Source organism: Podarcis muralis, chromosome 5 (genome assembly GCF_964188315.1).
Source record: "Podarcis muralis chromosome 5, rPodMur119.hap1.1, whole genome shotgun sequence".
NCBI classification, from domain to species: Eukaryota; Metazoa; Chordata; class Lepidosauria; order Squamata; family Lacertidae; genus Podarcis; species Podarcis muralis.
In genome coordinates this window covers 69786002-69800440 of record NC_135659.1, presented here as the reverse complement: position 1 = coordinate 69800440, position 14439 = coordinate 69786002, and the positions used below count along the sequence as shown (strand labels likewise).

General features: G+C 41.6%; 1 protein-coding gene across 4 annotated transcripts; it reads left to right on the top strand.

Annotated features, from left to right (window-relative positions):
- Window positions 1-1865: 1865 nt before the first annotated feature.
- Window positions 1866-11880, top strand: UBE2T (ubiquitin conjugating enzyme E2 T). 4 transcript variants are annotated; one of them, XM_028734669.2, is made up of 7 exons: window positions 1866-2048; window positions 4173-4285; window positions 5384-5453; window positions 6219-6324; window positions 7126-7224; window positions 7710-7793; window positions 11445-11880. In XM_028734669.2, the coding sequence occupies exons 2-7, from the start codon at window positions 4177-4179 to the stop codon at window positions 11571-11573; spliced, it is 597 nt and encodes a 198-aa protein (XP_028590502.1). In that variant the 5' UTR covers window positions 1866-2048; window positions 4173-4176; the 3' UTR covers window positions 11574-11880. The 4 variants fall into 4 exon arrangements, with proteins under 4 accessions (XP_028590502.1, XP_028590504.1, XP_028590503.1 ...); XM_028734671.2 differs by lacking the exon at window positions 4173-4285; XM_028734670.2 differs by lacking the exon at window positions 1866-2048 and having other exon boundaries at window positions 4253-4374.
- The last annotated feature ends 2559 nt before the right edge of the window (window positions 11881-14439 follow it).

Genomic DNA, 14439 nt, shown 5'->3' with positions numbered 1-14439 from the left:
ATTGTAATTTGTAGGGGGCGGGCCATACTTTATTAAGATTTCTTTTTCAGTCTGTCCAAAGTACCTGGGCACATAACACTGTATACATATGCTTTTTAATCTCAGTCCTCTAAAGTACATGAGAAATAGTTATCTTGCAAAAGGGGTGAATTTAATGCCTCATTGCACTCCTCACACAGATGGAGATGCACCAATGTGCTTATGCTTTTCTTGTGGTGTGCTGGTCAGCTAAAGTTGCTGCCCGGAGTACATGAACAAAAATGGGCTTACAACATAAGCAAATTAAAGCACCCCCACTATATATATTCAAGACATTTTGTTGTTGTTGTTTAGTCGTTTAGTCGTGGCCTATTCTTTGTGACCCCATGGACTAGATCATGCCAGGCACTCCTGTCTTCCACTGCCTCCCGCAGTTTGGTCAGACTCATGCTGGTAGCTTCAAGCACACTGTCCAACCATCTCGTCCTCTGTCGTCCCCTTCTCCTTGTGCCCTCAATCTTTCCCAACATCAGGGTCTTTTCCAGGGAGTCTTCTCTTCTCATGAGGTGGCCAAAGTATTGGAGCCTCAGCTTCAGGATCTGTCCTTCCAGTGAGCACTCAGGGCTGATTTCCTTCAGAATGGAGAGGTTTGATCTTCTTGCAGTCCATGGGACTCTCAAGAGTCTCTTCCAACACCATAATTCAAAAGCATCAATTCTTTGGCGATCAGCCTTCTTTATGGTCCAGCTCTCAGGAAATGGTTTATTAGCCAGCAACACCTAGTGGGTTAGGTGCAGTGGTGTGGTAAGGGCAGGATTTTGTGATAGAGGTCCAAGGTTCCACTCAGCAAAATGAGGAGGGCTGGCTTATCACATTTTGAAGTCAATGAAGCAATGCATGTTACAGTCAAAGGATTGTATGTAATAAACCCAGCGAAACCATGGCAGTCCTGTTTTGAATTGTCTGTTGGCACCATAATGATGTAACACAGTATAAGCTTTTATGGACTGTAGTCTACTGCATTGGGTGTAACGAAGTGCTAAAATAAGTTGGCAAGTGTTTCTCAGTATTTGATTTCATTTAAAAGCATTAAAAACTCTCTCTGTGTGTGCACGCGCGCTGCAAGATGTACATATATGTGGTTATAGATGAATTGTTCTGCAACGGGGTAAGTGAGAATCTGTGACAATTAAATCTTAAATATCTGCAAAATCAGCACAGAGTATTCATAATATATCTATTTTATTTTTGTTCCATAAAATTTATATACCACTTGACTGTAGGAAAAATCCAAGGCAGTTTACAAAAAGAAAAGAAAAGATAAAGTAATCAGAATTATCACTATTTGTTTTAACCAACCATAATTTAAAACATACATAAAGTTCAAACCACAATAGAATAGACTAGAAACAAATTAAAACCCGACCCGTACAAACTTGCAAAACATCTGGGTAGGCTTCACGGGTGTAGCCTGTGGGGGGGGGGCAGTCCCCCCAAGATCCACAAAAATTATTGACAAGCATTGAAAGTTCTCAGTTATCTAAGGTTCTATCCCTCCACCCCAGCAGAAGCCTGCCCCCCGCAATGTCCTATTTACGGGGTATTTTTACACCTGATTCCCTTAAAAAAAAAAGCTGAACAACGTTGGCTGCCCATCCCTAACAAAAATAAGAATATCTTCCGCAGGCGCCCAAAGCAGCTGTGATTTCTGCTAACGAAACCTCAGCAGCCTGGAACGGAGAGAGCAGTTCGACTTCGCGCCCGAAGTGTCGGCGAAAACCTGATGGTGCCGTTTCCCCGCTTGGAGCCGCTCCGCCCTCCGCTCTCGCCGGCCAATCCGTAGTAGGTCGCATTTTGACGGACACTTCGAACGCCCATTCACGGCGCGGCCCGTGCAAAGCATGTCGGGCCTTCGTGCTTCTAACCTGAGGCAGCGGGTTTTTCTAAAGCCCTCCCGAACCTCGCCTTCCTTCCAGCTTTGCTGCAGCTGCCGGTCCATTCTGAAAGGGCGGGAAAGGCAGCGGAAGGTCCTGCATCTTTAGAAACCGAGAGGAGTTCGTAAGCACCGGGTGGGTTTCGTGCGGGGGTCTCGCAGGCCGCCTTGGCGAAGGAAGCCCTCCGAGGCGGGGCGGGGAGAGCCGGTTCACACTGGCGCTTCCCCTTCAGTTTCGCACGGGGAGAGGGGAGGAGGAATAGCCCTCCCTCTGCATGTACTGAGACTCGAATTATGGGTGTTATAATTGCTATTACCTTTATTTTGCTATCCTAACTGGCACCCTCAGGTCCCCAGGGCGGGTTACAACAATTAAAAGTGTGTGTGTATATACTCTCTCTCTCTCTCTCTCTCTCTCTCTCTCTCTCTGTCTCTGTGTGTGTCTATATATAGTGTCAAAAGCCAGGGAGACTTTGTATGTTTGTGTGTGTATACACACACATACACAAACAAACAAACAAACACACAATACACACACACACACACACACACACACACTGTACACACACACTCTCTCTCTCTATATATATATATAGTGTCAAAAGCCAGGGAGAAGAGGCAATGAAATCAAAACTGCAGCTCCCCGACTGGCTCCCAATTTTAACAAAATGCCCCTCTCTAACCTTCCTTAAAAACAGTAGGAAGGGGCCTGGCTGCCTCCTGGAGCTGAAGGTCTACTTCCACCTACTTGAAGGATTGCCTCGCCCCCAATATGTACCCCCTTCACTGCTTAGATCTGCAGAACTCTCACTTATACAAGTGCTATATCGTGTCTGCCCCACATTAACAAGTCAACAGCACCCTCGCTTCAGACCTCCCTGCACATTAATATTAGGCAGGTTCCTTCGCTGTATTCTCCCCCCAGTGCTCGCGAAAACCCTTTTTGTTCATGCAAGCGTACCCAGGCATATAATTTTAGTAATTGTAATGTGTTTTAAAATGGCTGGTTTTATTCTATATTTTATATTCTCTCCCCCCCCCCCATTTGCTGGGGGAAGGGGGGGAGCCCCATTGTGCATATGGAAGTTCTTGCATGGGTGTCTGCTGATGGGACTCATTAGTTGAATCCTGCTCAGTGATACCCACCAGTAATAATGCTACTTTCCTACCAGGATGGGAGGGAGCCTAACTTCTGCAAAATACACCTCCACAGAAGCCAGTAAAGTCTATAAATCTGATGCCCACCCTTTTCCACATAGCATAAGTTGATTGAAAAGGCATGCTCTCTCCAACTACAGTAGTACCTCTGGTTACAAACACCTCAGTTACCAAACTTAAAACCATGGAGAGACCTGGTCTGAACAAAGACATTGGATTCTTATCTCATTATACATGACAAAGCCATTTTTCACCTTCTCACCCCTTGCTTTTTCCTGTAAGACCTATTGCAGTCGTTAAGAGTCGTCAACAGGCTCATCACAGCCATCTGCCAATCACCCATTCCCATCACCCTTCTGAGTAATACCCCTCCCCACCTTCTCACTATATAGAAGGATCTGGCAACTTCTGTTTCAGTGTATCTGAAGAAGTGTGCATGCACACGAAAGCTCATACCAAGAACTAACTTAGTTGGTCTTTAAGGTGCTACTGGAAGGAATTTTTTTTTCTTTTGACCTCAGTTACAAACACTCTGGGATACAGACTCCACTAACCCGGAACCTTGGGTTAAGAACTTTACCTCAGGATGAGAACAGAAATCGCATGCTGGTGGCACGGCAGCAGCGGGAGGCCCCATTAGCTAAAGTGGTACCTCAGGTTAAGAACAGTTTCAGGTTAAGAATGGACCTCCGGAACAAGTTAAGTTCCTAACCAGAGGTACCACTGTACTCCTGAAATATTGTGTTGCCTTGCCCACTAATAGATCTCAGCCTAGTGTTTAATGATCTCAACAAGATCATATACAAGTTGCAAAAACGTTACTTAGTATCTCAGTCCTATTTAATATTGATTGATGTAAAACATGAGTGCTTCTGACATGGAGAAATTGTTTTGATAGTGATCTCTAAGGGTGAGACTGGGTCTGGATCAGCATTTCCGAGCTAAGTTGTCTAAACAGGCTACAATATTTTTAAAAAAACTTACACAGCTACCTGAAAATTCTGCTACTACTGCACTGACATGCAATTCATTATCAGAAAGGATTTATAGTTGCTGAAATTAGAAAAGTTAAATGATGCAAATTTCCCCTACACTATTGCAGAGCAATGCAAAGGGCTTCACGACTTAAGAGGGAGCTGCATTTGCTGACTACACAGCCGCCACCAGGAATTACTTGCTGGCAGAATGGAAGCCGTATAGATGATCTTCAAGCCCGTATGTATCTGTCTGGATTCGATCTTTTCTGCCCTCCATACCTCAGTAACCCAGCAACAATAAACAAAACAGTACGCAGATAGTTAGAGGTTAGAATCTATAACTTATATACATAAGCATTAATTAAAAATTCCAGAGAACTTTCTGTTTTGCTTTTTCTGTATACATGCAAATATACTGTATACTGTATTTAGAAGCAAGTTCCATAAAAAAAGTTGGATTTGTTTCAGAGTAAACTTGTGTGGTGCCAAAAAGCATGCAGTGAAGGATGCTGGGGAGCTGCAGTCCAACAACTTCTGGAGAGCCAGGGATTCCCCAGCCCTTTTCTAGATTGTTTTAATGCAATTATTTCATTTAGTTTTTTGCCAATGATTCGCTGGAATTTGAGGAAATGTTGCTTAAGAAGCTGAACTTAGTTGTGATTGATAATGAAAGGGAAGGTGTTGTGTATATCAGAATTATGTATACAGTCATACCTTGGGTTACAGCTGCTTCAGGTTGCGTCTTTTCGGGTTGTGGACTGCCGAAATCCAGATGTACCGAAATGGGTTACTTCCGGGTTTTGGCGGTCATGCATGCGCAGAAGCGCTAAATTGTGCTTTGCTCATGTGCAGACGCGGGTTGCGAACATGCATCCCGCACCTATCACGTTCGCAACCCGAGCATCCACTGTATAATCCATAAAAGGTAAAGATACTAGGTCATCTGCATAGCAGGAAATAGAGAAGTAGCTCCTTTTTCTAAAACAAATGTTTGGTGTGGCAAAGATTAGAAGATGCTCATAATTTTCTAATTCTTTTTGGACAGAAATTTATTTTGTTAGCCAGTATAAAGATCCTTTCCTGGAAAATAAAAAAATACATCCTCATCCAAGTCTTTTTAGAATTCTGGCACTGAACAATAAGTCTGAAAAATAAATAATTATTACATTCCTTGTAACTTTTGTTCTTTTCCTGCCTAGTTCCTTGGATGGGTGTATTTTGAAGATATTATGAATATATTGTGGCTTATGTGATCAAACTTTGTTTTTGCAGTGACTGAAGCAGTTACCTAAAGAGGGCAGTATTGATGTATCTTAATATGTCTTTTTCTCTTTAGAAATGTTGGGTTCTGCAGATACACCATACGAGAAAGGAATTTTTAACTTGGAAGTAGTTGTGCCTGAAAGTTAAGTGGATTTTTGAAAATCTTTTGTGCTTCAATGTATTAAGCAGAGATGGAATGGTAGGTTTGTTAAATACATCTCATGAGACTGCAGTTCCTTTTACAGGATTAGGAACTAGAGAGCTGTTGAACTGCTTTAAGATCAAGCTGATTCCTCTAGATCAGGCATGTCCAACAGGGAGTAGATTGCAGGCGCTTGGAAGCTGGACGTGCCTGCTCTAGATCTAGTCAGTGAGATCAATGTTATGCCAATGGGTGCAACAGGAGTTCTCCTAACCCTCCAAACAATAGCTTTTGGTGGCATGTAGGGGTCTGCAGAGGTAAGGAAGTGTAAACCCTGTTTGCTTAAATAGGATACCACAATTGGATATCACACTCATCGTTCTGCCCGGACACTGAGGTCCAGCACCGAGGGCCTTCTGGTGGTTCCCTCGCTGCGAGAAGCCAAGTTACAGGGAACCAGGCAGAGGACCTTCTCGGTAGTGGCACCCGCCCTGTGGAACGCCCTCCCGCCAGATGTCAAAGAGAAAAACAACTACCACACTTTAAGAAGACATCTGAAGGCAGCCCTGTTTAGAGAAGCTTTTAATGTTTAATAGACTATTGTATTTTAATATTTTGTTGGAAGCCGCCCAGAGTGGATGGGGAAACCATTATTATTATTATTATGCTCGTTCATGTTAAGAAATGGATAAGAACGAGGGATTTGTGGGTGTTAACTTGTGAAAATTCTCTTTCAAAATAAGAGAACCAACTGTTTTTTAATTAGGTATCCATTTGAACCCCCAAAGATACGCTTTCTGACTCCCATCTACCATCCCAACATTGACTCAGCTGGAAGAATTTGCCTTGATGTTCTCAGATTGCCACCTAAGGTAATGAGTTGCCTCTCTTACAGGGATTGATGAGAGCAGCAGTAGGCCTCCTGGCACAGCTGTTCCTCTCTGCAAGTGCAGATCCTGCTATGCGTATTGGTTGAAAGAGGCCACTTGCTTGTATTTCCCTACTGAGGAGACCTGGACAGAAACAGTTCCAGTCAACTGGTCTAAGCTCCTTGTAAACCTCATCTTTTCTTAATTGCCTTTGATGTGTGTGTGTGGCACAGGGGGGATTGATGCTTTTGGGTTTTGAGTACCACATATTTTTTCAGCATGTTGATCTGGCTATGCATATTGATAATACTGAAGTTTGTGAGTGTCACTGTGATTGTTGCTAAACAGGGTTTGGAGGGGGGAGGGAATAGTTTGCTGGGGGTTATTCTAAGATTTTTCAGAAGTACATAAAGAGTTAAACAAAAGAGTTAAACACCCTTCCAAAATCAACTCAATAAATATAGAGGATGAAGGGTGGTCTCCTCAAGCCATGGAATGTAGAGTGAGATTTAGAAAAGAGAATTTAGGGAAGGAATGTGAATTGGACTACTTAAGCCCCTCACCACTATCTGGAGGAAACAGAAGCACTCCTGTTATTGGAAGAGAATACATGGCAACATTTTGTTGCATGTCACACTTGTATATATTAATTGTTATACAGGTTGCTTCTAAATTTCTGCAATGTTGCCCAGAAAATCTTGGGGGAAATTATAGCTTGGGCCTACAAAGTAACTCCCAACAAAACACACTTCTCTTTGTATCATAATACCCCCACTCACCCAAGTAATTTTTCGTTCTGTGCAGGGTGCATGGAGACCGTCTTTGAATATTGCTACTTTGCTGACTTCAATACAGATACTTATGAATGAACCCAACCCTGATGACCCCCTCATGGCTGACATAGTAAGTTTCCTCCTTTATTTTGGTGGAATGTGTGTTGTATTTTTGGAAGCTATAACTATGCTATAACTCTGTGAAGGGATGTGAAGAAACCACAGAGTGCAATAGATGTACCTCTTACAGTTCATTTCTTTGGGGTACAAATTTTCCAGTAATACAACTGAGAAAAGGCCATGTTGACCTAGAAGTGGGGGTGGGGGTGGGGAGAGGTGGGAGATGCTCAAATAGAATTTGTTTTGTTGACAGTGAGGTCAACGCTTTCTACCTTGAAACATCATGCTTAAAAATGGATGGATGGGTATATATGTGTTGCATGCAGGATACAAAATATGGCGATTGCAGTCTTCCTAAATACCTAGTGTGGTTAAGTAGTCTTCCATGCGGTCTAGTAAATCTGTCATCAAACGTAACTATGGTCTTATGGTTGAGAGGCCATAATTATCCTTGTCTCTTACTTTTTCCTTTTTCTTTTTTTTAATTATGTCTAGTCCTCTGAGTATAAATACAACAAGCAAACATTCCTCAAAAATGCCAGACAATGGACAGAGAAGTATGCAAGCCAGACAACAATGGTAAGGAAAGTATATCACTTTTGTTAGAGAGGAATGGGGTGTAGGTTAATCTTCACATGTGCAGTCTTGCTGTGCCCAACGGAATACTTGAAATCTGCGTCACCTATAATTGCCCATCTTCCTATAATTGAGTTTGTGGGATGGAAATACTATGAATGTGCCATGAAACACAAGTGTCTGGATTAACTTCTCCCTTGTAGACTACCTTTTCTGGCAATGGGAGTTTTTGTTTTGCTTTCTTGGCCACGTTGTCATAACTCTAAAATGTCATAGAAAAATGCAGGGATTGTTCAGAGTTTATTGTATTTTATTTGTGTCTGATCTGGTAGAATTTGCCTTGGGTAAGAATATTTGGAAGTTACCCTATTGCAAACATTTTATATGGAATTTTATTTGGCTTGCAGTATGGTTCTAAATTGCAGACGGCACACATCCTCCATGTATTTGTATGAGGGGAGGAATTCATCAGCAGAGACGCAGATCTTTTGGTAAAATCATTCCGGTATGCCAGGCCAAACACATTGATTCCAGGGAAATTTAGGATGTGGGATCAGCCTTGTTCACTGATCTGGGAAATAATTTCTAGAAATTCTCCCAGTTACACCTGGTCTACATATGAAGTGAAATGAGTTTCTTTTTTTTTAATATAGTAAGCCCACAACTTAGGCACATTTAACTTGTGCGCATTCAGCTTTACACGCTTGGCAATAAATAAATAAAGGGCAGGTGTCCGACTTTGGGAATTCTGCCTGTGTTTTGACTTCATGTGAATTTTGGCTTTAGGTGTGATCCCTGGAACACAACTCCTGCATAAGTTGCAGGCTCACTGTAGAGCCTGCATATAACTTAGAGTCATATAACTTAGTTCACCGCTGACACCTTATATTGCTTAAACTAATTTGAGAAGCTAGTTTGACGGCCGCTGATACAGTTTTAAAGGGTGCATGAGACCACAGAGCACACCAGGAAGCTTCAGAGATTGGTCTGCCAATATCATTTGCCTACATCATGCAAGGACCATTAGGGTCCCTGCAAAAAGAATCAGTTAGGATTCCATAGAGGGTAGTTAATACCCTTCCTGTGAACTAACCACTGTAAACACTTTCAAAGATGAGTGCTTTTAACCTGAATATCAAGCTGCTCACCTGCAGGGCTTTAAACCATTGTGCTCCAGAGTCAGGTTAGAAGGAGATAAGCTTGTAATGAGATGAAGGTCTATCCTCATCAAACAAGTCTACCAGTGTACAGTCGTACCTTGGAAATCGAACAGAATCCATTCCGGAAGTCCGTCTGACTTCCAAAACATTCGGAAACCAAAGCGCAGCTTCTGATTGGCTGCAGGAAGTTCTGTCGGACGTTCCCAAAATAGTTCGAAAACCAGAACAGTCACTTCCATGTTGGCAGTGTTTGGGAGCCAAAACATTTGAGAACTAAGCTGTTCGAAAACCAAGGTACGACTGTAGTTATTCTGGCCTCTTCCCAGTCACAGATTTGGTTATAGCATTCCAGACAAGCAAACTGGGTCATTTGAGGAGTGGAGAGGAGATGGCAAAGCATGGTTAAGGGCAGGCTGAGAGATCGTCTTTTGACATTCTGCATATACAGTGCTACCTCAGGTTAAGTACTGGAGGTCCGTTCTTAACCTGAATCTGTTCTTAACCTGAAGCACCACTTTAGCTGCCGCGCTGCCGGAGCAAGATTTCTGTTCTTATCCTGAAGCAAAGTTCTTAACCTGAAGCACTATTTCTGGGTTAGCGGAGTGTGTAACCTGAAGCGTATGTAACCTGAAGTGTATGTAACCCGAGGTACCACTGTATGCCTGATTCCTCTCACAGTGCATTTCTGAAGTTTTTCCATATAGAGCTTGATAACTTCAAAATGATGGGGATGTAGTCTTTGGCTATGATCTTAATGCTTGATAGGATATTTCACCTCCTACTGTAACTTCTGTCTGAAAGCATTGCTCTTCCATTTCTTCAGTGAGCATGGATTACCATTCCAAAAGCCCTAGGCTGCAGGTGTTACAGTTTTCGTTTGTTGTCATGGTATATATTTTTGTGTTGTAAACTGCCCTGTTATCCTTGGATGAAGGGCGGAATAGAAATTTAATAAGTAATAATAATTTCTTCCACTTGCAGTCTGAAGTGGTACAGTCCATTCTGCCACCTCCATCACTTTGACCCTATTCAGTCTTTACTTGCATGTAGGGGCACTGCCATTACAAAAGGGGCTGTGCCTTTAGACTTCCCCCATTGTTGCATGGTTGTTTCTGTATTCCAAGTGTTCAGGGCAAACGTCTGTAGTGGGAGACAGCTGTTCTCTTGTAGGCTTCCTGCACTTTTTAGAACTCTTAATTGTTCAAGCATTTGGCTGGCTCCCTATTCAATCTGGTTTAGAACCCTGATTTCCTTGCCTTTCTTCTGTAAACTTTTCACTTGTCTGTTCAAAAAGTGGATCCCTAACTTTCTGTTCGTTGTAGTTGCTCATTATTAGCATAGAATGGACAAATCAAAAGACTGGTGGGCAAATGAGACTTGGGTCTTAGTTATATTTAGGAGCTAAGGAGTCAGGGCAACTCCCAAGCAAAACATGTTTGGGAGTGCAAATGCCACCATTCAGAGGAGCAAAGATTTAATGCATACTATAAAGGGCCGTATTCCACAGTGACTGAAAGCTGGGGAGTGAATAGAATAGCAGGAAATAAACTTTGAGGGAGCACTTACTACTGGAGCCATCCATGCTAGAGCACCCAACCCAGCACCAGCAATGAGTTCAAGCAGAAAGTAGATGTAGCAATCAGCTCTGTATAAATTATCCTGTGTCATCTTCAACAGTTTTGTGTGCCCCAATAAAGCACAGAGTGGTCTTCAGTAATTCACAACTATGCCTTCTACTTTTATTGAAATTTCCAGGTAAATTGGGATGAAATTACACAGCTGAAACACTTGGGGGCATCTGAACCTTAAATAATACAGCTTCTTTCATAGTTGCACTTTCTTGTTTCTAAACTAATGTGAAGAAGCTGATTCTTCTTAGGCTGTCAGCAGAATTTCAGCTTTGGATAAATTTGGCCTGCTTGTAGAAAGAACTGATTCCTGTTTGGAGGTAGCATCTCCATGTTGCCTAGAATTTGCTTGTAAAAACTGGTATATCCAGTGCTTTTCTTATAGGCAAAAATATGCGGGTACTGCATACCCTTGAGTGCCCCCAGAAAAAAAGTACTGGGTATATCTGTGCTATGGAAGTGATCTATGAACAGCCTGTACAAATCTTGCAGAGCCATGCATATTGTATTGCACAAATTTCTGAAAAAGTTTTTCTAGTTCCCAGAACACGTAAGAACAGTCCAGTGATGGAGGAAAAGGCACATTTTCTCTTCTGTAGCACCTCAAGTTTGGCTGTCAGGCCACTAAATGTGGTGAGCTGTATAATGAGGATCTATGGAAATTCTGTGTGGGGTGGTAAGAGGGTGAGAAATTAGCTGATTTGTGTCTTTAAAGAACAAAATGTGTCCCATGACTTTTGAAGTCTTAACTTGGGGAGTCTGCATACTTGCAAGATGTGAATGAAAGCATTGGTCCTTTGAGCAAAGTGTGAACACAGAAACCAATATTTTTCTCTCTCACTTGGTTTTCTCTGATGTTCTTCCAGACTTTGGAAACCACCGATGAAGAGAACCACCAAAGTGCAGCCAACCCACCCAAGGATTCTCACATTTCCCAGAAAAGGAAAGGAAGCAGTATCAGTGGATTGTCCAAAAGACCTTGCTCAGAAACATAGAAGCTTTGCTGTCGTGCAGTATCCCGGTCTCTAGCTCTGTGTGTGTTTCAGTGTTCCTTTCCATCTCTTAAGTAGACTTGTTGCAATTAATGTACTATTTACTCGTTATATGCAATGCCTCTAAGGCTGTGTCAGTGAAGCACTTGTCTGTTTTTAAAAACATATTATTTTACTTCTGCAGATTTCTTAAGTTCTTTACAACAATTTTGTCTTTCGCTGTCTAATTTGTGTATTTTGCTGTATTTTGTGCATGTTTTGAATGAAGGCACCAATGAGAGAATAATAAATAACATATTTAGTCCTGCTATGACTAATGGTCATGAATGGTGTTTAAACTATTTCTGGAAGCTAAAGTTGTGTACCTTTGGCCTCATTTGCTGGTCTACAGATGAGTGCAAATAATATTTTATGTATCTGCTCCTTTCTTGGCAGCTTTGTAAGTTTGAAGACACCTTCAGCAAGTTGAGCATTGGTCTGAAGGATGCACAGTTCCAAGGACAAACTCATGGTTTGCATGCCCAGGTTTCAATCCCTCACTGTTTAATTAGAGAAGTATCTCTAGTGTGCTGGATTCCTCCTCTAAATTTAAGGTATGACAGTGAAGACAGAAGCAGTATTAAAACAATTAAAACAATTAGGCATGTTTAACTGTAAAAGTGCAGCGTGAGTTTGGCTTTTCCTTGTGGACGCTGCTCTTTACCAATGTTGCTAAACCTTTAGTGCACTTTACTAAACCTGTTAGTAGTAAAAGTGGGACATGCAACAAAATGCATCAGTGTATTCTTAGAGAAGCACACCTATTCTGGGTCAAAGCTAAAATGAACAGGTCTTTAATCAGTATAAGTACAGCCAGTTGCGAACATACCTTTGAATAAATTACTAAAGATAACTCTACACACCCATAGCTACTGTTATACTTCCACCAAAGTAAGCAATTCTTTTGATATATAACATTTTCAGAAATATAATTTTATTCACAGGCAACAAAAAATGCACCAAGCTTTCCATCTACTTTCCCATTGCATCCCCACGTTGAATTAAAAATGGGTAAGTTTGTATTTTTTAAATAGTCATTTTGCAAGGTGTGTTTGAGGAAAAGTTGAGGACGTGCCTATGGAGAAGCCTGGACAGTGTCTTTATTAGAACTGGGATGTGAAGAAAATTGGACTGAAACTGTGTTTTGACTTTAATCCCAATTTTTCCAACTCTGAAAAGAAACCTAAGCATAACTCTTCTAAACAGATTATACAATAGGTTTAAATATGGGTTCAGAACGTATTTTGGCAAAGGCGCACACCAGCAAATTATCAGCCATACAATTTATCACATTTTGTCTTCTCTGACAGAAGGCAGTTGCTGCTACCTTCCAGCAGGAACTATATTGCCTATATGTCAATATTTGGGGTTTTCTTCCCCCAAAGTAATCCTCCTAGTGAGCAAACTGCCAAAACACTGGTAGAGGGGAAAACAATATTAGGCCATTTGAATGTATGGGAAACAGAGGTAATAAATTATTTTGGGTCACGATGGGGGTGTTAGAACATGGGAACACAAGACAATCCTGGATCAGACCAATGACTCACCTAGTCCAGAATTCAGTTCCCCCAGTGGACAGTCAGATGCCTGCAGAAGCCTGCAAGCAGGACCTGAGCACAGCAACTGGGATTAAATTGTTAACTGGAATTAAAATAATTTTAGTGTAATCAGTTTTGCTGGTAATCTTCTACATTAAGATTATATGTGTATATGTGTGTGCATGTATATACAAGCACACACAAACAGATACACAGGCAGCTACTGATTTACGTGCATACGATTGATGTGTGACCATGCACACATCGTGGCAACCCAGGCGGGCTTATGCATGCTCTGCCATAGCACGTGATGACCCAGAACGTAGCCCCTGCGGAAATCAGGGGTTGCCTGTATATCACAAAATAGAATTCCAAAATTTATGTACAGGTGGCACGGTCTAAGATTTTAACACTCCAAAGAGACACTGAAGCAGATATTTTAAAAAAGCCTCTTTGCACAATAAACATTATATCATTCATTCGGTATTCAGGGCAGCTGAAACAAAGCATTTATCACAGTTCAAAGTGAGGGTAGGGCAGATTTAAATGAAAACCCCTTGTAATTTGCATCATTTTCCTAACACAATTTTAGAGAGTAGGCAATTGCATCATATAATCAAAACTTAAGCTCAGAGAGGTGCATTTGCAAGAAAACATTCTCTATTGCAGTGCTATGATGGGGAGGAGAGGGAATACTGTCCCTTGCACAGTTCCCTGAGTTTCTTCCTCCACTGCCACATACGCCACATCGTAGTGCTGAGATGGGGTAGATGAGAAACACGGTCTCTGGGAAAGAATCTCTGTTTTCATGATTAAAAAACTTTAATCCCTTTTCTCATGCTTTCATATGAAGAGGCTGTGAAAAAATGCATCATGCCTAAATAGGGTATGTGTGTCAAGGTGTGTCTTCCACGCGAATAACTTTACTTTCTCAGACTTTGTGTCCCTACCTGACTGTTGCCCCAGCTCTGTCTCTTGCATCAATTTTTTTTGTTCAGTTGTGTTTTTTTAAAATAACAAAGTCAAATCTGACAAAATCCCAATTTAGCAACCAAACTTTCAGACCAAGCATACAACTGTATACACATCTAAATTTCCACAACGTGTTCCAAATACAGAATTTGAAACCATCTGGACTGGTATAGAATTTTAGAGGTTCTCAGTATTTCATTATACTGTGTGTGTTTTTTCAAATGACTATGCTATTACTAAGATTTTTCAAAAATTGAAGGAACTCTGAAGAGCTTAGTTCACATTCCAGTCCTTGTGGGTTAGCCAGCTATATTAATCTG